Here is a 17,852-nt window from a genome sequence, read left to right on the forward strand (position 1 = left end):
AGACATCACCTCCCCTCTCTGATCCTGCTTCCTCTTACCAAGTAGGGTCAATAGTTTCTACCCCTGCCCCCAGTGGACACCTCTGAGGGTTCCATGATCAAATGGGTGAGGTTACATTTATGAATTCCTCCAATAGGGCTGGTGTTTCATAACCACCGGAAAAATAGTAGCAATTATAGTTATTGCTATTTCTTCTGTCCTGCCCAGTACAGGCCCAAGCACACACTAGTTCCCCAAAGTTGTGTTGCTTAGTCTTGCAGAGGTTTCACAAAGGAAATGGGTTTTGTTAAGTGTTCAGAAGAATGGGGTGGGGGGATCATCCCGCAGTGGAGACTTCAGGGGAACTCCAGCTCCCAAACCTGCTGCTATGAATGTGGCCACGTGGGCCAGGGTTTCCCCAGAACTGAAGCGGGACACGGGCTGTGGAGCGGAGGACTGGGTTGTTTTCCTGCCCACGGGTGAGCATTTTCTCTGGTGGGGTCCGAATCTGTGTCGTGTCAAGGCCTTGAAGTCTGAACGTCTCAGTTACTTCCCCCAACACTACCGGCGTCAAGCCCTTATCTGGGCTATTCTCCCTGCCCGCTCCACTGTCCTGTCAACACCTCCCCAGGCTCACCTTGTCACCTCCACACCCAGCCTGGGGCAACTCTCTCTGCTCCGAGCCCTCTATGGTAGCTTTATTCCCCAAACGTCACTTCTCCCGTTTTACAGAATGAGTTGAGGCTTCATCTCTTGAGATGCCCACACCGTCCCAGAGCTGATTCCTGTGGGTTTGGGTCCTACGGGGCCAATCCCCCACCCCTGCTCCATGTACAGAGTACAGGCTTCAGGTAATGATTGCTGCAACTCGGGCCTCTTCTGACAAGGGCGCTGGCTGAGGACAGGGGTGGCCCCCTCCTCAAGCCTTCGGACGGTGGAAAGAAGGAACACCAGCTTTTTTCTCTCCCCACTCCCCAGCCAGGGCTGAGGGAGCCAAGAGAAGTGAGCCCCTCCCTGCTCTGGCTTCTGCTTTCTGGCCCAGCTGTGGCCAAGCCTGAGTCAGCCCCACGGGACCATGCTGGTGGATCTGGAGGGTCTGGGCGCTGGAGCCTGAGAGGGGGAGGGGGTGGAGGTTGAGAATGAGGGGGGCCCGGGCCAGGCTAGGGGAAAGGGCCCGGGCTGCTCAGCTGCTGCCCGCTCCCAGGCCAGGGATCACCTCTCACGGGAGCATGGGATGGGGAGGCGGGGTCCCCGGCCTAGGACCAGGGGCCTGGAGCACCCTGGCGGCCCCCAGAGGGATCCGTGGACCCATAGAGACCCTCCTATCTCTTGGTCTCTCCGTGTCTCTGTCTCTAAGCCCCCGCCTATCCTCCGCCCAAGGTGCTAAAGCCCCAACCTCACAGGGCTGGACGGGGCTGATTACAGGGAAGTGTCGGGGAAGATCGAAGGGCAGCCCGTTGTCCAGGGGATTGGGGGCCCAGAACCTGGCGGGCGGTGGGATGAGGGTGGGGTCGGGGTGGAAAGAAAGACCCAGAGAGAGAGAGAAAAGTAGAGATCCCTGGAGACTTCAGCCCCGGCCCCCGAGAGGCGTGTGCACCGGGAGGCGGGTCCGGCCTGGGGGCTGGGCCACCGCCTGGTTAAAGGCGGCTTCTTCCCCGGGACGCTGCTCCCGCTGTCGCACTTTCGCCCCCACTGTGATGGCCTCGTCGCCTCTCCTGCCGTTCCTGCCTCTCCTGCTGCTGCTGCTGCTGCTGCTGCTGGAGGTCGCCGCTGTGGCGCGGGCGTCCCCGCTGGAAATACTCCCCGAGGGGGCGGCCCCCTGCGAGGTAGAGAAGGCGACGCGGCGGGCGGGCCGGCGGGGACCAGTGCCCGGGCGAGGTGCGCGCGGCTCCTCCCGCACCCCAGACTTCGACGGGGACGACCGGGGTCCAGAGGGGACGCTGCCCGTGTCGGTGCCGGCCGCCCCACCCCCCACCCCCGCTTCAATCCTGACACTTTGGCCATACTTTCCTTTCCCTTTCCCTTCCCTAACTGGAGTCTGAGTCGCTCAGCTGTCCCCCCACCCCATCCCCCCGCCCCCCCCAGGGTGCATTGAGCACCTACTGTGTACATCTGGAGCAGGAATCAGAGTCTCCTCTTTTAGGCTAGGGGAAGCCCAGACTAGCTACGCGGCCTGCGCGTGGCCACCGCATTTATTAGGGGCTCCTTATTGGGTGCATTTCGGCCGGGGGAAGAGCTCGCGTGCTCCTGGTGCCGAGTAAGCAGATGCCCTGGACGCTGAACGACTCGCTCACAGACGCGACCGCCCGCCGCCCCTCAGCTGTGGTCGGAAGTCAACACCTATTAGGCGCCGCCTCTGCAGTAGCCTTGGGAGGGGTTCAGTGGGCCCGTTGAGAGGAAGAATAAATGAGTCAAGCGGGTATGTAGGGCCTTGCTCAGCTCAGGGCCAAGGCTCTAGGGATGAAGTGGAAACGAATGAGCCTGCCTTAGTGGTATGCCTCATGAGAAGGCAGGATTGCGGCAGAGACCAGAAATGTGCATGCCTTGAATTCTTACTGCATGGCGTCCCCTGGGTGAGGAGTTTCACGTCACCTGGAGGAAGAAAGCAAGACTTGTGCATTCATTAACTGCCTACTGTTTGCAAATCTTTGTCACATCCATTCTGCAGACAGACTGACATTTAGGAATATTTAGGAATGCCATAAAGCCTCAGAGACAGGATTCCACCTGGCAAGGTCTGGAAGGAGTGTGAGATAGAGCACCTACTGTTTGCAGCTCCCTTCCCGCAAGAGAACCAAGCAGAGCTGCATTTGAATCACATCCCTCCCTTCCATGCAGGCCGGTGAGCTGTGCCTGCAGGCGCCCCTCTGGAAGTCTGACCCTCCGCCCATCAACGTGAGCCTCTACTATGAGTCACTGTGCCCCGGCTGCCGGTACTTCCTGATCCGCGAGCTCTACCCGACGTGGCTGATGGTCTGGGAAATCCTCAATGTCACGCTGGTGCCCTACGGAAACGCTCATGTGCGTGGGTACAGGTGAAACTGAGGCCCGTGGCCAGGGGAAGGGGGTTGGGGGGGCAGCCAGCACTCACCCCACTGCTTTTCAGGAACAGAACATCAGCGGCAGGTGGGAGTTCACATGCCAGCACGGCGAGCAGGAGTGCAAGCTTAACAAGGTGGAGGTGAGCAGCACCCAGCGTTCCGGGGGGGCATGAGGCTGGGGAGAGTGCCCACCATAAGGAAAATGGAATCAAGGCTCACAACGGATGGACTGCAACCAGCTCCGTCCCTTGCCTGTGCGCCTCCACTTAATCACGTCTTCATTCTCCGCTTCATTAGTGGACATTCGTGGTTATTCCCGGAGTGGTCTTGGGGTGCTCTGGGCCACCCTCACATCCTTGCCTGTCCCCCACCCCCCCGCCCGCCAGGCCTGCCTGTTGGACCAGCTGGAGAAGAGCGCGGCCTTCCTGACCATTGTCTGCCTAGAGGAAATGGATGACATGGAGAAAAATCTGAAGCCGGTGAGCAATGCCCCTCACTCAGCCTGGGTCGGAGGGCCCTGGCCTTCCTGCATCCAGACAGACCCAGGTTCAAGTGCTGGCCACAACTACCACTCTCCGTGCAGCCCCAGGAAAACAGCCTCCCCTCTCGAAGCCTCGATCTCTGAATCGAGAGAACGAAGATCTTCTGGGGACGTGGGTAGATCAGGGAGGGCTTCCTGGACAGGATGCCTCCGAGCTGGGCTCGGACAAACAGGAATGTGCAGGGACACAGATGGTGACCCTTCTCTGGGGTAAGGAGATGACAGGACAGGCCCACTTAACTCCCTGGGGGGTTATGAAAAAGAACTCGCAAAGGAGTGACTCATCTGCCCTGATTGTTTATTCATTCATCAAACATCTGGGCCACCCAAGAGACCTGAGCCACCCTGAGACACCTCCAGGCCCTGCAGAGTCATAGTATGGAGTGCAAAGGATGAGGGGACACTCAGGAGACTCAGGGGAAGGGGAAGGAAAAGTGCTCCTGGCAGAGGGAAGAGCAAGTACGATGCTCTCAGGAAAATAAAACACTGTAGGGGTCGGGCTGCGGGTCTGGTCTTATGGGAGACAGGAGCAGCCTGAGCCCCTGCCTTGGGGGCCTCCACTCAGGCATGTATTAAGCACCCGTTGTTTATGGGTATTGCTGCGTCCCTGTGAACCCAACTGTCTCCTGTTGCTAGTGAGAAAACAAAAGCTTGGCTTGGGTTGGGGGGTGGTGCTAGTGGGAGGACCGTTGGGAGATAACAGGGAGGAAGCTGAGACAACACCCCAGCCGGCCAGCTCCCCCTCTGCCCTCAGTGCCTGCAGATCTATGCTCCAGAGGTGTCCCCTGACTCCATCATGGAGTGTGCCACAGGGGACCGTGGCACGCAGCTCTTGCACATCAATGCCCAGCTCACGGACGCTCTGCAGCCACCCCACGAGTATGTGCCCTGGGTCGTCGTCAATGGGGTAAGAACTCTTGCAGCTCTCAGGTCATCCCCCAGGCAGGGACTGGGTTGATGGATGTGACCACTGGGCTGGGAGGCAGGAGGCAGGGGCCAGACTTGGGGCCATTTGCAGCCCCTTCTGGGCCGAGCACGGGTCGGTTGGGGCAGGTGGGACTTATGACCTCCTGTCTTGCTTGTGCAGAAACCCATGAAAGAGAAGGACCAGCTCTTACACCTCGTCTGCCAGTTGTACCAGGTAAGCTAGACAGGGAACAGAGGGACTCAGCTGGTGGGGGCAGGGTCTCCTTTCAGGACCCCAACTCGTGGCCATCTCCTCCAGGGCAAGAAGCCGGATGTCTGCCAACTCACAGCCAGTTCCCACAAGGAAGTCTGCTTCAAGTGATGGCCGGTGCCCTGGGAGGGAACTGATGCAGGAAGAACAAGATCCCACCTGCCCTCATTTTTTGATCCCTGACTCAGCAGCCACTACTTATCATCCAGATAACTTCTACACATTCCACGAAGCCGAGACTCAAAATTCTGCCCTGAGATCAAGAATCTCGCCCCATTGAGAACGGTGCTACACTGAAACTAGTTCAATAAACACTTCTGGATGTTGTGATTCATTTGATAAGTCAGCAAATCCCCTTTTCCTGGATCTGCACAATGCTGGAATCCCTGAGAAGCCCCCTGTCCAGGGGATGCAGAGCCAGACAGACATTCCTAGTCCCATGGGGGCAGGGATGGGCTAGAGGGGGAGGCACCAGCACTAGAGAACCCAGAGGAGGAGTGAACGTTCTGCATAGGGAGGAGGGACATTGGGACTGGGGTTTTGAAGGGTGACTAGGAGTTCATTGGGCAGAAAATGTATTTATTAATTCAACAAACATCCCTAGCTCCCCTTTTTTGTTGCCTCACATTGGGTGTTATGGGTTAAGCCAGAGAATGGTAACTGGAGCCAGGCAAGGCCAGAGGATGGGGCAGGGACCTTGTCTGGGGAGTTTGAAAGAATATGTTCACTGGGGGGAAATCATGGCGTTTCAGGGAAGGGGAACCAGTGTAAAAAGGCCCAGACAGCAGCAAAATCAGGAGTTAGAATGGCAGGCTGAGGGACTTCCCTGGTGGCGCAGTGGGAATCTGCCTGCCAATGCAGGGGACACGGGTTCGAGCCCTGGTCCGGGAAGATCGCACATGCCGCAGAGCAACTAAGCCCGTGCGCCACAACTACTGAGCCTGTGCTCTAGAGCCCGCGAGCCACAACTACTGAAGCCCACATGCCCTAGAGCCCGTGATCGTCAACAAGAGAAGCCACCACAATGAGAAGACGGCATACCGCAGCAAAGAGTAGCCCCCACTCTCACAACTAGAGAAACCCCACGCGCAGCAACGAAGATCCAACTCAGCCAAAAAAATTAAAATAAATAAAAAAATAAAATCTCAAAGAAAGTCCTTCCTTGACAGGTCTCATGGGATTTGCCCTGATTATTTTACACAGGTGCAGCAGGTGTTCAGTTTGCTTTACTGGAAGTTTCTGTAAGGAATCGCAGGGTGGACTTCTAAAAGCCTCTATCATTTGTTAACTGGAGATAACAACTCGAGTTTCACCTGCAGTTTCATCTGTGCCTTTTGGTGAATTTCTCTCTTCTTTGATGTCCCCAAAGTATGGCAAGGATCTTGGTTGGCCAGGCTGGACCTGTAGGGCTGACCCTCAAGCCAGGGACAAGCCAGTTTTCCCGTGAGGGTTTTGTAAGCACTGGCTCCCAAAAGTCCAGCTTAGTTTCTTGAAACTGGCTGGTGAAATTGTATCTGGAAACAGTCTTGTCTTCCAGGAGGTGGAGCTTAATTCCACCCCCCCACTCTAGCCCTGAGAGTGGACTGGATTTTGGAACTCAATTCCAAAGAGTAGGGAAAGGGAGAAATGGTAACCTGACAGTGGAGTAGAAACACCTGGCTGGGCTTCCCTGGTGGCGCCGTGGTTGAGAGTCCGCCTGCCGATGCAGGGGACGTGGGTTCGTGCCCCGGTCCGGGAAGATCCCACATGCCGCGGAGCGGCTGGGCCCGTGAGCCATGGCCGCTGAGCCTGCGCTTCCGGAGCCTGTGCTCCGCGGCGGGAGAGGCCACAACAGTGAGAGGCCCGCGTACCGCAAAAAAAAAAAAAAAAAAGAAAAAGAAACACCTGGCAGACGTCCCTTAATCACGTGAGCCAGGTGAGCCTCACGTGACCCTGGTTAACATCATGTGATCCGAGTTAGAGGCACTGGGGTAAATCATGTGATATCACACGCACCATCTGACGCAAGGAGGACACCACCTCTGTGGGATTCTCCCCAAAAACCCAGAACCCCAGTCTAACCACAAGAAAACAGCACCCGAACCAAGATGGAGGGACATTCTACAAAATGTCCCACCGGTCCTCTTCAAAAGTGTCAAGGTCATGAAAAACAAGAAAAAACCCAGACAGAATCACAGACCAGAGGAGCCTGAGGGGATGACTAAACGCAATGTGGTGGGTTCGTGGCCAAGTTCACACTTGAACCAGTAACTGGAATTAGGATTGATAATGCTGTCCTGTGGTTCCCTAACATCAGCCAATGCACCTTCAGGAATTTGCCAAATAGAATTGTATCACAGGGACTTCCCTGGTGGTCCAGTGCTTAAGAATCTGCCTTCCAATTCAGGGGATGGGAGTTCGATCCCTGGTCGGGGAACTAAGATCCCACATGCTGCAGGGCAACTAAGCCCGTGCACCACAACTACTGAGAGCCCACGCTCTCTGGAGCCCACACACCACAACGAAAGATCCCACGAGCTGCAACTAAGACCCAAACGCAGCCAAAAATTAAATAAATAAATAAATACTAAAAAAATTTTTTTAAAGAAATGTATCACAGAGCTAAAAAATACAACCAACTACTGAATGTAACAAAAAAGAAGCAGAGTGGCATGGACATATATACACTACCAAATGTAAAATAGATAGCTAGTGGGAAGCAGCCACATAGCACAGAGAGATCAGCTCGGTGCTTTGTGACCACCTAGAGGGGTGGGATAGGGAGGGTGGGAGGGAGACGCAAGAGGGAGGGGATATAGGGATATATGTATATGTATAACTGATTCACTTTGTTATGAAGCAGATACTGACATACAATTGTAAAGCAATTATTCTCCAATAAAGATGTTAAAAAAAAAAAAAGCAGACCTCACAGATATAGAGAAGAAGCTAGTGGTTACTAGTGGGGAGGGGGAGGGGAGAGGGGCAATATAGGGGTAGGGGATTAAGAGGTAGAGACTATTAGGTATAAAATAAGCTACAAGGATATATTCTACAACACGGGGACTATAGCCAATATTCTTTTTAATTGTATTTTATTTATTTTATTTTTGGCTGCATTGGGTCTTTGTTGCTGCACGTGGGCTTTTCTCTGGTTGTGGCGAGCGGAGGCTACCCTTCGTTGCGGTGCGCAGGCTTCTCATTGCGGTGGCTTCCCTTGTTGCAGAGCACGGGCTCTAGGCGCCCAGGCTTCAGTAGTTGTGGCATGCAGGCTCAGTAGTTGTGGCTAGCGGGCTGTAGAGCACAGGCTCAGTAGTTATGGCGCATCGGCTTAGCTGTTTCGTGGCATGTGGGATCTTCCCGGACCAGGGCTCGAACCCGTGTCACCTGCATTGGCAGGCGGATTCTTAACCACTGTACCACCAGGGAAGCCCAATCTTTTTTAAAAAAATATTTATTTATTTGGTTGCACCAGGTCTTAGTTGTGGCAGGCGGGCTCCTTAGTTGTGGCATGCAAACTCTTAGTTGTGGCATGCCTGTGGGATCTAGTTCCCTGACCAAGGATCGAACCCAGGCCCCCTGCATTGGGAGCGGGGAGTCTTATCCACTGAGCTGCCAGGGAAGTCCCACCAATATTTTATAATAACTACAAATGGAGTATAACCTTTAAAAGTTGTGAATCACTATATTGTATACCTATAACATATAATATTATACAACTATACTTCAATTAAAAAAAAAGAAATGCATCACAGTGAGAGCACTAACCAAGCTCCTTTTTAATTAACTGACTAGGGTACTTATGCCTACAAAATCCCTTCTAAAAATTAACACAACACTGTAAATCAACTATACTTCAATAAAATAAGTTTTTAAAAAATCCCTTCTAAAATACAACATAACGTCATATTTGCATTTTATCATATTCACAAGTTCTACCTACACTTGAGGAGGATGTACTGATGTACATCTGAGGCAGAAATCTTGGGGCCATATCTTAGAATCCTGCCTGTCACACCTCCTGGTGTAGAAAAACACAACAAAACATAGTGAGAAGTAAAAGCCTTCTGAATTACAGACCAATAGGTATGCAGACAGAGTTTAGTGGCTCCAATTCTAAAATTCCAACCATGGTTCAAGAGGAAACACGGTGTAGGGGAAATAAAATTTAGGATTTGATTTTGGGAAGTTTGTCCAGAATGTCAAAGATTTGAACACTAGGTTAAATTAACACTAGGTTAAATTAACACTAGGTTAAATGAAACAATACTTAGTTACCTATTTAACCAAAGTGACAATAAAAGATGTGACAGGCAAATACAGTAACATAATAAAAGAAAAAGCTCCAGCTCTTTTTTTTTTTTTTTTTTTTTTGCAGTATGTGAGCCTCTCACTGTTGTGGCCTTCTCCCGTTGTGGAGCACAGGCTCCGGACGCACAGGCTCCGGACGCACAGGCTCAACGGCCATGGCTCACGGGCCCAGCTGCTCCGCAGCATGTGGGATCCTCCCTGACCGGGGCACGAACCCGTGTCCCCTGTATCGGCAGGCGGACTCTCAACCACTGCGCCACCAGGGAAGCCCCTCCAGCTCTTTTAATTTTGAGACGACTCAGTTTTCCTAATTAGAGACTTGATAAAGACAACATTTTGATAAAACAGAATCTTTGTTTTCTATATGAATTACTTAACAGGTAAAGAAAAATCTCTTACAATAATCCAAGAAAATGTTATTCTTTTAACAGAGAAAGTCAAATTCTAGTTTTGCATAGTCACATTATTGATATTAAAGCTCATTGTTGATAACCAACAAGGACCTACTGTACAGCACAGGGAACTATACTCAATATCTTGTAATAACCTATAATGAAAAAGAATTTAAAAAGGAATAGATAGGTATATATGTATGTATAACTGAATCACTTTGCTGTACACCTGCAACTAATGCAACATTGTAAATCAACTATATTTCAATAAAAACAATTTTAAATAAAGCTCATTTTTAAAATTCTTATAATAATCCATTTAATTTTTGCCAATTTGACCACACAAGATAAGATTTCCTCTTTCTCCCTCTCCAACTTTCTAAATCCATTTAGGTTTTTCTCCTTTATTTTCCTCTTGTATTTTGAGACAATCACTAAATACCCTTAAACAAGGACAAAATTACTCTTCTTTTTCCTTCCTAAGAACGCATCCTTGGACTTCCCTGGTGGCTCAGTGGTTAAGAATCCGCCTGCCTATGCAGGGGACAAGGGTTCAATCACTGGTCCAGGAAGATATCACATGCCGTGGAGCAACCAAGCCCGACTGCCACAACTACTGAGCCTGTGTGTCACAACTACTGAAGCCCACGCGCCTAGAGCCTGTGCTCCACAACGAGAAGCCACCACAATGAGAAGCCCGCGCACCGCAACGAAGAGTAGTCCCCGCTCGCCGCAACTAGAGAAAGCCCATGCACAGCAACGAAGACCCAACGCAGCCAAACATAAATAAATTACATTAAATACTTGCTAATTAAAAAAAAAAAAGAGCGCATCCTTCATACCTCATACTCTTTCCTGCAGAAACACACCTTATTTTCCGTGCACACTTCACATACAGAGTTTTTTTCCTGTACCTTTATTATTCCTAGCAGTTTCATTTACTTACATTGATTATAATTCATAACCCTAAGTTCCAGTGAAAATTAGGAAGCAAGCAATTGTAAACTGCCTGTGGCCATACCAACATTCTATAGTAGATTAGCAAATTTATGAATACATCATTTCATAATTTCTAGAGGCATATGCTTCCTTATAATACAATTTTTTGATGTGGCAAAGGACGTTTTTACTAACGGAAACATCACTAGTCCCTTTGTAAAAATTAAGAAGCCAACGAGATAAACTTATGTTTAGTGATTAATATTTCAGTATTTTCTCATATTTGAAAATTATCTACATATTCAATGAATATCCACCATTTCACTTAACTTAGTATAAGGTTTCAAGTTTCCAAAATGATTCTGGAAACTTTTTTTTTTTTTTTTTTTTTTGCGGTACACGGGCCTCTCACTGTTGTAGCCTCTCTCGTTGCGGAGCACAGGCTCCGGACGCGCAGGCTCAGCGGCCATGGCTCACGGGCCCAGCCGCGCCGCGGCACGTGGGATCTTCCCAGACCGGGGCACGAACCCGTGTCCCCTGCATCGGCAGGCGGACTCTCAACCACTGCGCCACCAGGGAAGCCCTAGAAACATTTTTTTTTTAATTTATTTATTTTTGGCTGTGTTGGGTCTTCGTGGCTGCACGCAGGCTTTCTCTAGTTGTGGCGAGCAGGGGCTACTCTTCGCTGCGGTGCACGGGCTTCTCATTGCGGTAGCTTCTCTTGCTGCGGAGCACGGGCTCTAGAGCGCAGACTCAGTAGTTGTGGCGCACGGGCTTAGTTGCTCCGTGGCATGTGGGATCTTCCTGGACCAGGGATGGAACCCATGTCCCCTGCATTGGCAGGCAGGTTCTTATCCACTGCACCACCAGGGAAGCCCTAGAAACTATTTTTAAGGAGATATTATAAAACAAAATTATTGTTGAGAAGTTCACTTATAAACTTTTATCCTATTTACATTTATTACTTAACTTGTTTTTAACAATTATGCTTAAATTATTCATGAAAACTTCATGAGTCATTAAATAGCTAGCCATAATCTTGTTATTTTTCTTGTTGATAAATCAAGCAAGTATCAAAAATCACAGAAGAATGTAAAAAGTTAAATATATGACCTCCTTTATTTTAAAATTTACTGTTGTGCTTGATATACAACAAGCAATTAACTTTTATTGTCTGTTTTGTTCTTAGTTTGAATTTACAGTTTTATAATCTAAACATCTAGTAGAGACAGTTTGACTAATCAACTTACATAAGCACTTTTTTTAAAGCCAATTAAATAGAGCTCTTTTACAAGTTAATTTTTAGCAATACTTCCCAGAGGTAGAAGAATATCACATGTATATAGACAAACATAAACCTAGAGACAGAAGCAGAGATCTTATAACTTTTATTTTTAAATTTTAGCCATGAGACAGGTACAAAAATTTTAAACTCATTATTGAAGGAAAAAGAAAATTTGGATCCAAAGTGTGTTTCTGGCAGATGGATCAAGTTACTAATATTTGTCAAGAAGCCTTTTTAAACTTTTTTTCTTGCCGGTGTATTTCCAAATAGCCCTCTGAGTACATAGCTCCATTTTAGCTTAGGAAAGAAGAAGGCCTTGAAAATAGTTCCAATCAGGCTCTGAATGTCTCCAATAAAGCCAATTTCTGACATCGAGTTCCTTTAAAAAAAAAAATCCTTTCAATATCTTATCATCAGGTTTCAGCCCAGACAAACAGTAAATTTTCCCGGCAGTATTGAACTCCCTTTTTTTTTTTTTTAACTTCTTTTTTTAACCAAAAGCATACCAAGTGATTCAAAACCAAAACCAATCAGGCTTCTATGACTAAACCATAGAGGGGTCCCCAAAGAGGGTGCAAAAAAGGCAGCTCTCTCAAGTTCCACAGCCGCTCCCAAAGATGGGCAGAAGAAAGACTTAGACAATTCCCCTCAGAGGCTGGCAACAGTGGTCCAGTAGTCGGTAGGACCCCAGCCACAAATGGAGTGCAACCCACATTTCTTTCTGGCCATCTACATATTCTCAGGGCTCTCACCTGATGGTTGGACATGTAGGACCAAAACCAGCATGGCCTAGCAGACAGAAAGCCAAGCCAAGCTCTCGGCACACAAGTCTCTGGCTGAGACTGACACACGAGACAGATTAACAGGGGAAAAGCATAAAAAATTTATTTACGTGTACGTGGAAGTCTTCGCAAGAAAAATGAAGACCCAAAGACTTGTTATTTACTAGGTTGAACAGAGCGTCAACTGCAGAAAAGCAACTAAAATACATGGGGGAGACTAAAGGAAGATAAGAGTTATTTCAACAAGACCTGTTTGTACAGATTTCTCTCAGCTTTGACTCCCTGTCTCTGGGGATAAGAGGGTTTCTTCCTCCCAGTAGAGGGAGGGCACCTTTGCCATGGGAATTTTATTTCCTGCTTTCAGTAAGAAAAAGGAAAGACCAAGAGCCCTTCTTGCATCTTGCAGTCTTACTAATGCCTTTAACTCAAAATAATCAATCTGCCAGAGTAGCATATTTTGCGGTGGCATGTTCTGAAAACTCCTTCAACAGAAACACCCAAAATCACAGGTCTAGACGTCAAAAGCTGTTCCTCCTGGTGGGCACTCAATTCTTAATGGATTCTCCATTGCTTTTCAGCCAGTAAACCAGTAATACATTGATAGAGATTGCCAAATGGTCAGACCATAAAGCCAAATTCCCAGTCCCTGATGCCTCTAATGCTGGTGACATTACCCATCATAAAAACATCAAAAACAAGGCACCTATCTAGAGAGAGGAAAACACAGATGAGAAAAATAGAGAATCAGCGAGATTCTCTTACCTCTTGGAGTTGCCAGGGCTTCAGCCACCATGAAATGCACTTCTCTGCTGAAAAAGTTGACCTGACTCTGTTTCGTGAATCGTAATTTGACTTTTCCCCCTCTTTTAACCATTTTGGAGGTTTTCCACAAAAATGCAGTAAAATCTGGAACCTGGAATACCAGGCTGAGTTACTTGACAGCAGTAGGAAGTGTTGAAGGATAATTTTCCCAAAAAAGGTAAAAATCACGACTCTCATACAGAAATAAAAATGAGCATGTGTTAAAAATTGTTAACTCGTTGTTAATAAAGGGAACTAACTGGTCAGGCGTTAAACCCAATTCAAAGAAGAACCAAACAACAAGACAAAACAAGCACAGTAAAATGAATGTGCAAATGAAGGCAAAAAAATGGGGGGTGGGCATCTCTCCACTCAGCAGAATTCATTTGCATGTCTATAGGGAAGAATTATTTTTCCCTGTTATCAGTTATAACCACAGGGTTTATAAAATATCTCCCATAGAATCAAAATCAGAAAACCCTGAAGGGTGTCCTCTAACAAAGAGGAAAAAAAATTTTTTTGTAGAGTCAAATAAATAGTTTAGTTTTTGCAGACCATACAATCTTTGTTGCAACTGCTCATTGTAATGAGAGTAGACAATAAAGAAACAAATGGGCATGACTGTGTTCCAACACAGCTTTATTTATGGATTCGGAAATTTGAATTTCATATAATTTTCACATGTCCCAGAATATTATTTGGATTTTTTCACCGACCAATTTAAAAAGGTAAGAGAATTCTTAGCTCGCGAGCCTCACCAAAACCGGCGCCGACAGGATTTGGCCCACAGGCTACAGTTTGCGACACCCTGTTCCTGCAGGTAACGCATAGATTTCCATTGAAACTCACATTTTCCCCTCCAGGAACACAGGAAATAACAAGGTGATAAAACTGTCCCTGCAGCAACACAAAGTTGCTGTGAAATGTCTTAATGCACGTCATGTGCCCAGAACAGTGCCTAACGTTTTAATTATATTATTCTTGAACTGAGGTCAGATACCCAGCAGTCGTCAGGACCAAGGTCAACGTCTACACAAGGATCCCAGCGGCCTGCGCGCGCCGCAGAACTGTAGCCCCGCCCCCACTTTCTCGAGTCTCTGCGGGATTGGACTTCCGCCCCGGTAGTCATGGCCACAGTCCGATCCCCTTTTCAGGAATTTCGGGAGAATCTGGAAATCTGGAGGGCAACTACAAGAGAGAACTCGGTAGAGTTGTTCCAGATTGGCCATCTCAATGCGGGACGCAGGACGACAGTCAATGATTTGCCAGCCTAACGATAGTCAGCGAGGGTCTCCGATTGGCCAGTTCAGTACTGGGCAGGCAAATAAGGGTGTGGAGGCGGTTACCCATAGGCCAGAGCTGATAGGGGCGGGAAAACGAGGTTAGAACGACAGCAATTGGCATGCGCGGTGTGACGCAAAGCCTATTTGCGATTGGCCCGTAAGGCGCGGAAGGCGGTGTGCGGCTTCGTTCGGCAATTAGCCTCTAGACGGGATACCGACTTTTAATTGGCTAATACCTCTCGGGGCCGGCAAAGTGAAGAGGTAAGCGGTCGACGATTGGCTGCAGTGACTTGGGGAAGCATGCAAATCACGAAGGCAGCGTGCGATTGGGTAGCACGGCGCGAGGCGGGGATCCGGGACGCGGGGTGACTGGAGATTGGCCGGCATGGGCAGGGCGGCCGGGTGTGCCAGTTCCTAGGTCCCGGCAGGCGATGGCGTCCGGCGGCTGGTGCTGGCTGCGCGGCCTTTGGGCCGCGGGGCAGCCCCTGTTCCAAGGCCGTGCGTTGCTCGTCACCAACACGCTGGGCTGCGGCACTCTTATGGCGGCCGGGGATGGAGCGCGCCAGTCCTGGGAGATCCGCGCCCGGCCCGGCCAGAAGTTTGACATGCGGCGCTCAGGTGAGGGGGCGAGTGCTGCTGGCCTTTGACCCCAGAGGATTTTTGGCCCCAACCTCAATTCGGAGACCTGTGACCCGGACCCGCGTGCCGTGACCCATGACCCGTGACCTCAGTCCCTGGCAAGACCCTTGACCTCAGCGTGCACCCTAGACAGCCCCTCCCTGATCTCTGTCCCCTCCCCCCTCGGAGGTCTTCATCCCCTATCATACGTGGGGTTTCTGTTCGCTCCCATCCTGAGGGTCAGGTCCCCGCCCAACCCCTGGTCCGCTTCCCTCTCTCTTGCACTGAGAGATCTAGCGTTGAGCACAGGATGCTGCACCCGGGGTAGTCAAGGGCGCAGCGTCTGGCCCCAGCCAGCCTAGGATCGCGCCCTGGTCCCACACTTCCCTACCCGCTGTGCCTCTGTTTCCTCCTCTGGAAAGCGGGGCGATGGTAGAACACTCTGCCACGGTGGTGAGGGAATGAGGGAAGAAAATGCAAACGCAGCTCTTGGAATGGTACGTGGCAGTGGGGCTAGTAATGGGTTGGGCTCTGGGAGAGTGTCAGGCTTACCCAGGTCTTAGGGAGGGAGTGAATTGGGGGCTTTGCTGGCCTAACATGCACCCCCTGACTCTTGGACCGCCCACAGCGAGCATGTTTGCTGTGGGCTGCAGCATGGGCCCTTTCCTGCACTACTGGTACCTCTGGCTGGACCGCCTGCTCCCTGCATCTGGCTTCCGTGGCCTCCCAAACGTCCTCAGGAAGGTCCTCGTCGACCAACTGGTGGCCTCTCCCATGCTGGGCGTCTGGTACTTCTTGGGTAAGGAGCCCCGTGAGCTTGGGCTTTGCCCCTCATAGGTCGGGAGGGACAGAGCCAACTTTGTGTTAAGGATGTGGAGACCCATTACTGATGCACCTCCTGAAGGCTGGGGTACAGTGGTGATAGGACAGACCCAGGGGAGGCAAGTGTGAATGGCAGAATCACAGAGAAGGATGCTAAATGTAGGAAGGATGAAGACAGTGTCTGATGGGGCTGCCCTGGGTTGGGAGAACGTCCCAAAGGAGAAGACACTCAGCTGAGACTTGAAGAAGGAGCCAGCAGGCAGGGGGAACAGCCCACGCAAAGGCTCTGAGGCTGGAGGAAGGGGAGCTGAGACTGACGTTGACAGGGCACAAGCATCCTAGGACCGGTAATAAACTAGCCTCAGCCTCAACAAGGGTGTGTGGCGTACGCATCCCTCAGGGTACGCGATTATTCACGACAGACCTCTCTCCTCTCACTTGCATCCCTCAGGGTACGCGATTATTCACGACAGACCTCTCTCCTCTCACTTCTCCCCGACTTGACTTGTTCTGTTGTTTAGCCACCCTGCTGTGCTGCCCTTCCCACTGCAAGGCTTTTAAATGTCCTGTTTCCTCTGCCTGAGACACTGTTCCTCAGGGGTCCTACCCCACCCGCTCTACTGTCGTACTCCGTACTCCCCAGCCTCTGACACTCTCATCTCTTGGTTTCCTTCCTAGGCCTTGGCTGCCTGGAGGGCCAGACCCTGGGCGAGAGCTGCCAGGAGCTGCGGGACAAGTTCTGGGAATTCTACAAGGTGGGCGTGCCTGCCCAGGCCCCGCCTATCCTTCATCTCCGCCCCCTTGCATCTGTCCCTCCTCTCCCTTTCACAGGCACCCCCTTTCAAAGCCCCACCTCTCACAGCCACCCGGCCCCGCCCGGCCCCGCCTCTCACTGCATTCCACCCCTCCCCGTAGACTGACTGGTGCGTGTGGCCTGCTGCGCAGCTGGTGAACTTCCTCTTCGTGCCCCCCCAGTTCCGAGTCACCTACATCAACGGCCTGACGCTGGGCTGGGACACATACCTCTCCTATCTGAAATACCGGGTAAGCGCAGTGGGCAGACCAAGTACCCAGGGGACTCCTGGGGGGCCACATGTGTGAGCCCCAAATGGCAGTACAACTACGCTCCAGGGTGCGAGTCTCTTGTGCCCGGGACAACCTGCACCCCATGGTGGGTGGGTGGGTTGCTGATCAATAGCAGGGTGAAGACCAAGCCCACGTCTTCTGTCTGATGTGACCTCGGCCAGGTCCCTGCCGCATCTGTCCGGCAAGGCTGACCCCAGCCCTGACGGGTGGAGGAGGGTTCAGTGAGGAGCCCAGAGGGATGAACAAATGCCTGTAACCAGATCCTCTTGTGTGGACAGATCCCAGGCCCCCCAGCGCCCCCAGGCTGTGTGGCCCTGGGCACTGTGCAGACTGAGCTGCCCCACACTGCCACCACATGCCGGCCAGGGCAAGACTGACCCTCAGCTGACCAGCCGCCTGGGCAGGAAGGGGAACGGACTGCTGGGCCCAGTCCTAGGCCCACCCTGATTCCTAGGCATCCGGTTGGGCTGCCCCTTCCAAGCCCACTGCCGGGCCTCTGTTTCTCCATCTGGAACACAACCATGAAGATGGACCGTCATCCCCCAACCCTTCTGGGAGAGCCTCAAGTGACTGGTGACAGACGTTCCACCCTCAGCACTGGGCCTCAGCCAGCCAGCTAGTACCAAGCCCTCAACACTCCTGCGGGCTGGACCCTGGGACCAAGGTGGGGACATCGCCCATACACTTGGAGAAGGGCCCCCAGAATTTGGAGCCTTGGGTGGGGTATGTAGCCTCCAGTCTCATCCTCTGTTCGTGGACTATGGAAGTATAGAGAATTAAATTCTCTTTGTAATTGAAAATCTTGTGGATGAGCAA

General features: G+C 50.8%; 2 protein-coding genes and 1 long non-coding RNA gene across 4 annotated transcripts; 2 read left to right on the plus strand and 1 right to left on the minus strand.

Annotated features, from left to right (window-relative positions):
• Positions 1 to 1,575: 1,575 nt before the first annotated feature.
• Positions 1,576 to 5,080, plus strand: IFI30 (IFI30 lysosomal thiol reductase). Its single transcript, XM_060144789.1, has 7 exons — positions 1,576 to 1,805; positions 2,818 to 3,000; positions 3,086 to 3,160; positions 3,407 to 3,499; positions 4,316 to 4,468; positions 4,649 to 4,702; positions 4,787 to 5,080. Exons 1-7 carry the CDS (start codon positions 1,677 to 1,679, stop codon positions 4,847 to 4,849), a joined length of 750 nt encoding a protein of 249 aa, XP_060000772.1. The 5' UTR covers positions 1,576 to 1,676; the 3' UTR covers positions 4,850 to 5,080.
• A 6,705-nt stretch (positions 5,081 to 11,785) lies between these two features.
• Positions 11,786 to 14,554, minus strand: LOC132517485 (uncharacterized). Its single transcript, XR_009539749.1, has 3 exons — positions 14,077 to 14,554; positions 13,189 to 13,339; positions 11,786 to 12,023 (listed from the first exon to the last, which is right to left on the minus strand). It is a non-coding gene; the product is annotated as an uncharacterized LOC132517485 (long non-coding RNA).
• A 292-nt stretch (positions 14,555 to 14,846) lies between these two features.
• Positions 14,847 to 17,836, plus strand: MPV17L2 (MPV17 mitochondrial inner membrane protein like 2). 2 transcript variants are annotated; one of them, XM_060144796.1, is made up of 5 exons: positions 14,847 to 15,128; positions 15,757 to 15,927; positions 16,629 to 16,705; positions 16,866 to 16,994; positions 17,198 to 17,836. In XM_060144796.1, exons 1-5 carry the CDS (start codon positions 14,942 to 14,944, stop codon positions 17,225 to 17,227), a joined length of 594 nt encoding a protein of 197 aa, XP_060000779.1. In that variant the 5' UTR covers positions 14,847 to 14,941; the 3' UTR covers positions 17,228 to 17,836. The 2 variants fall into 2 exon arrangements, with proteins under 2 accessions (XP_060000779.1, XP_060000778.1); XM_060144795.1 differs by having other exon boundaries at positions 14,862 to 15,128; positions 17,315 to 17,836.
• Positions 17,837 to 17,852: the final 16 nt, after the last annotated feature.

This window comes from Lagenorhynchus albirostris, chromosome 3 (assembly GCF_949774975.1).
Source record: "Lagenorhynchus albirostris chromosome 3, mLagAlb1.1, whole genome shotgun sequence".
In the NCBI taxonomy this organism is placed as follows: domain Eukaryota; kingdom Metazoa; phylum Chordata; class Mammalia; order Artiodactyla; family Delphinidae; genus Lagenorhynchus; species Lagenorhynchus albirostris.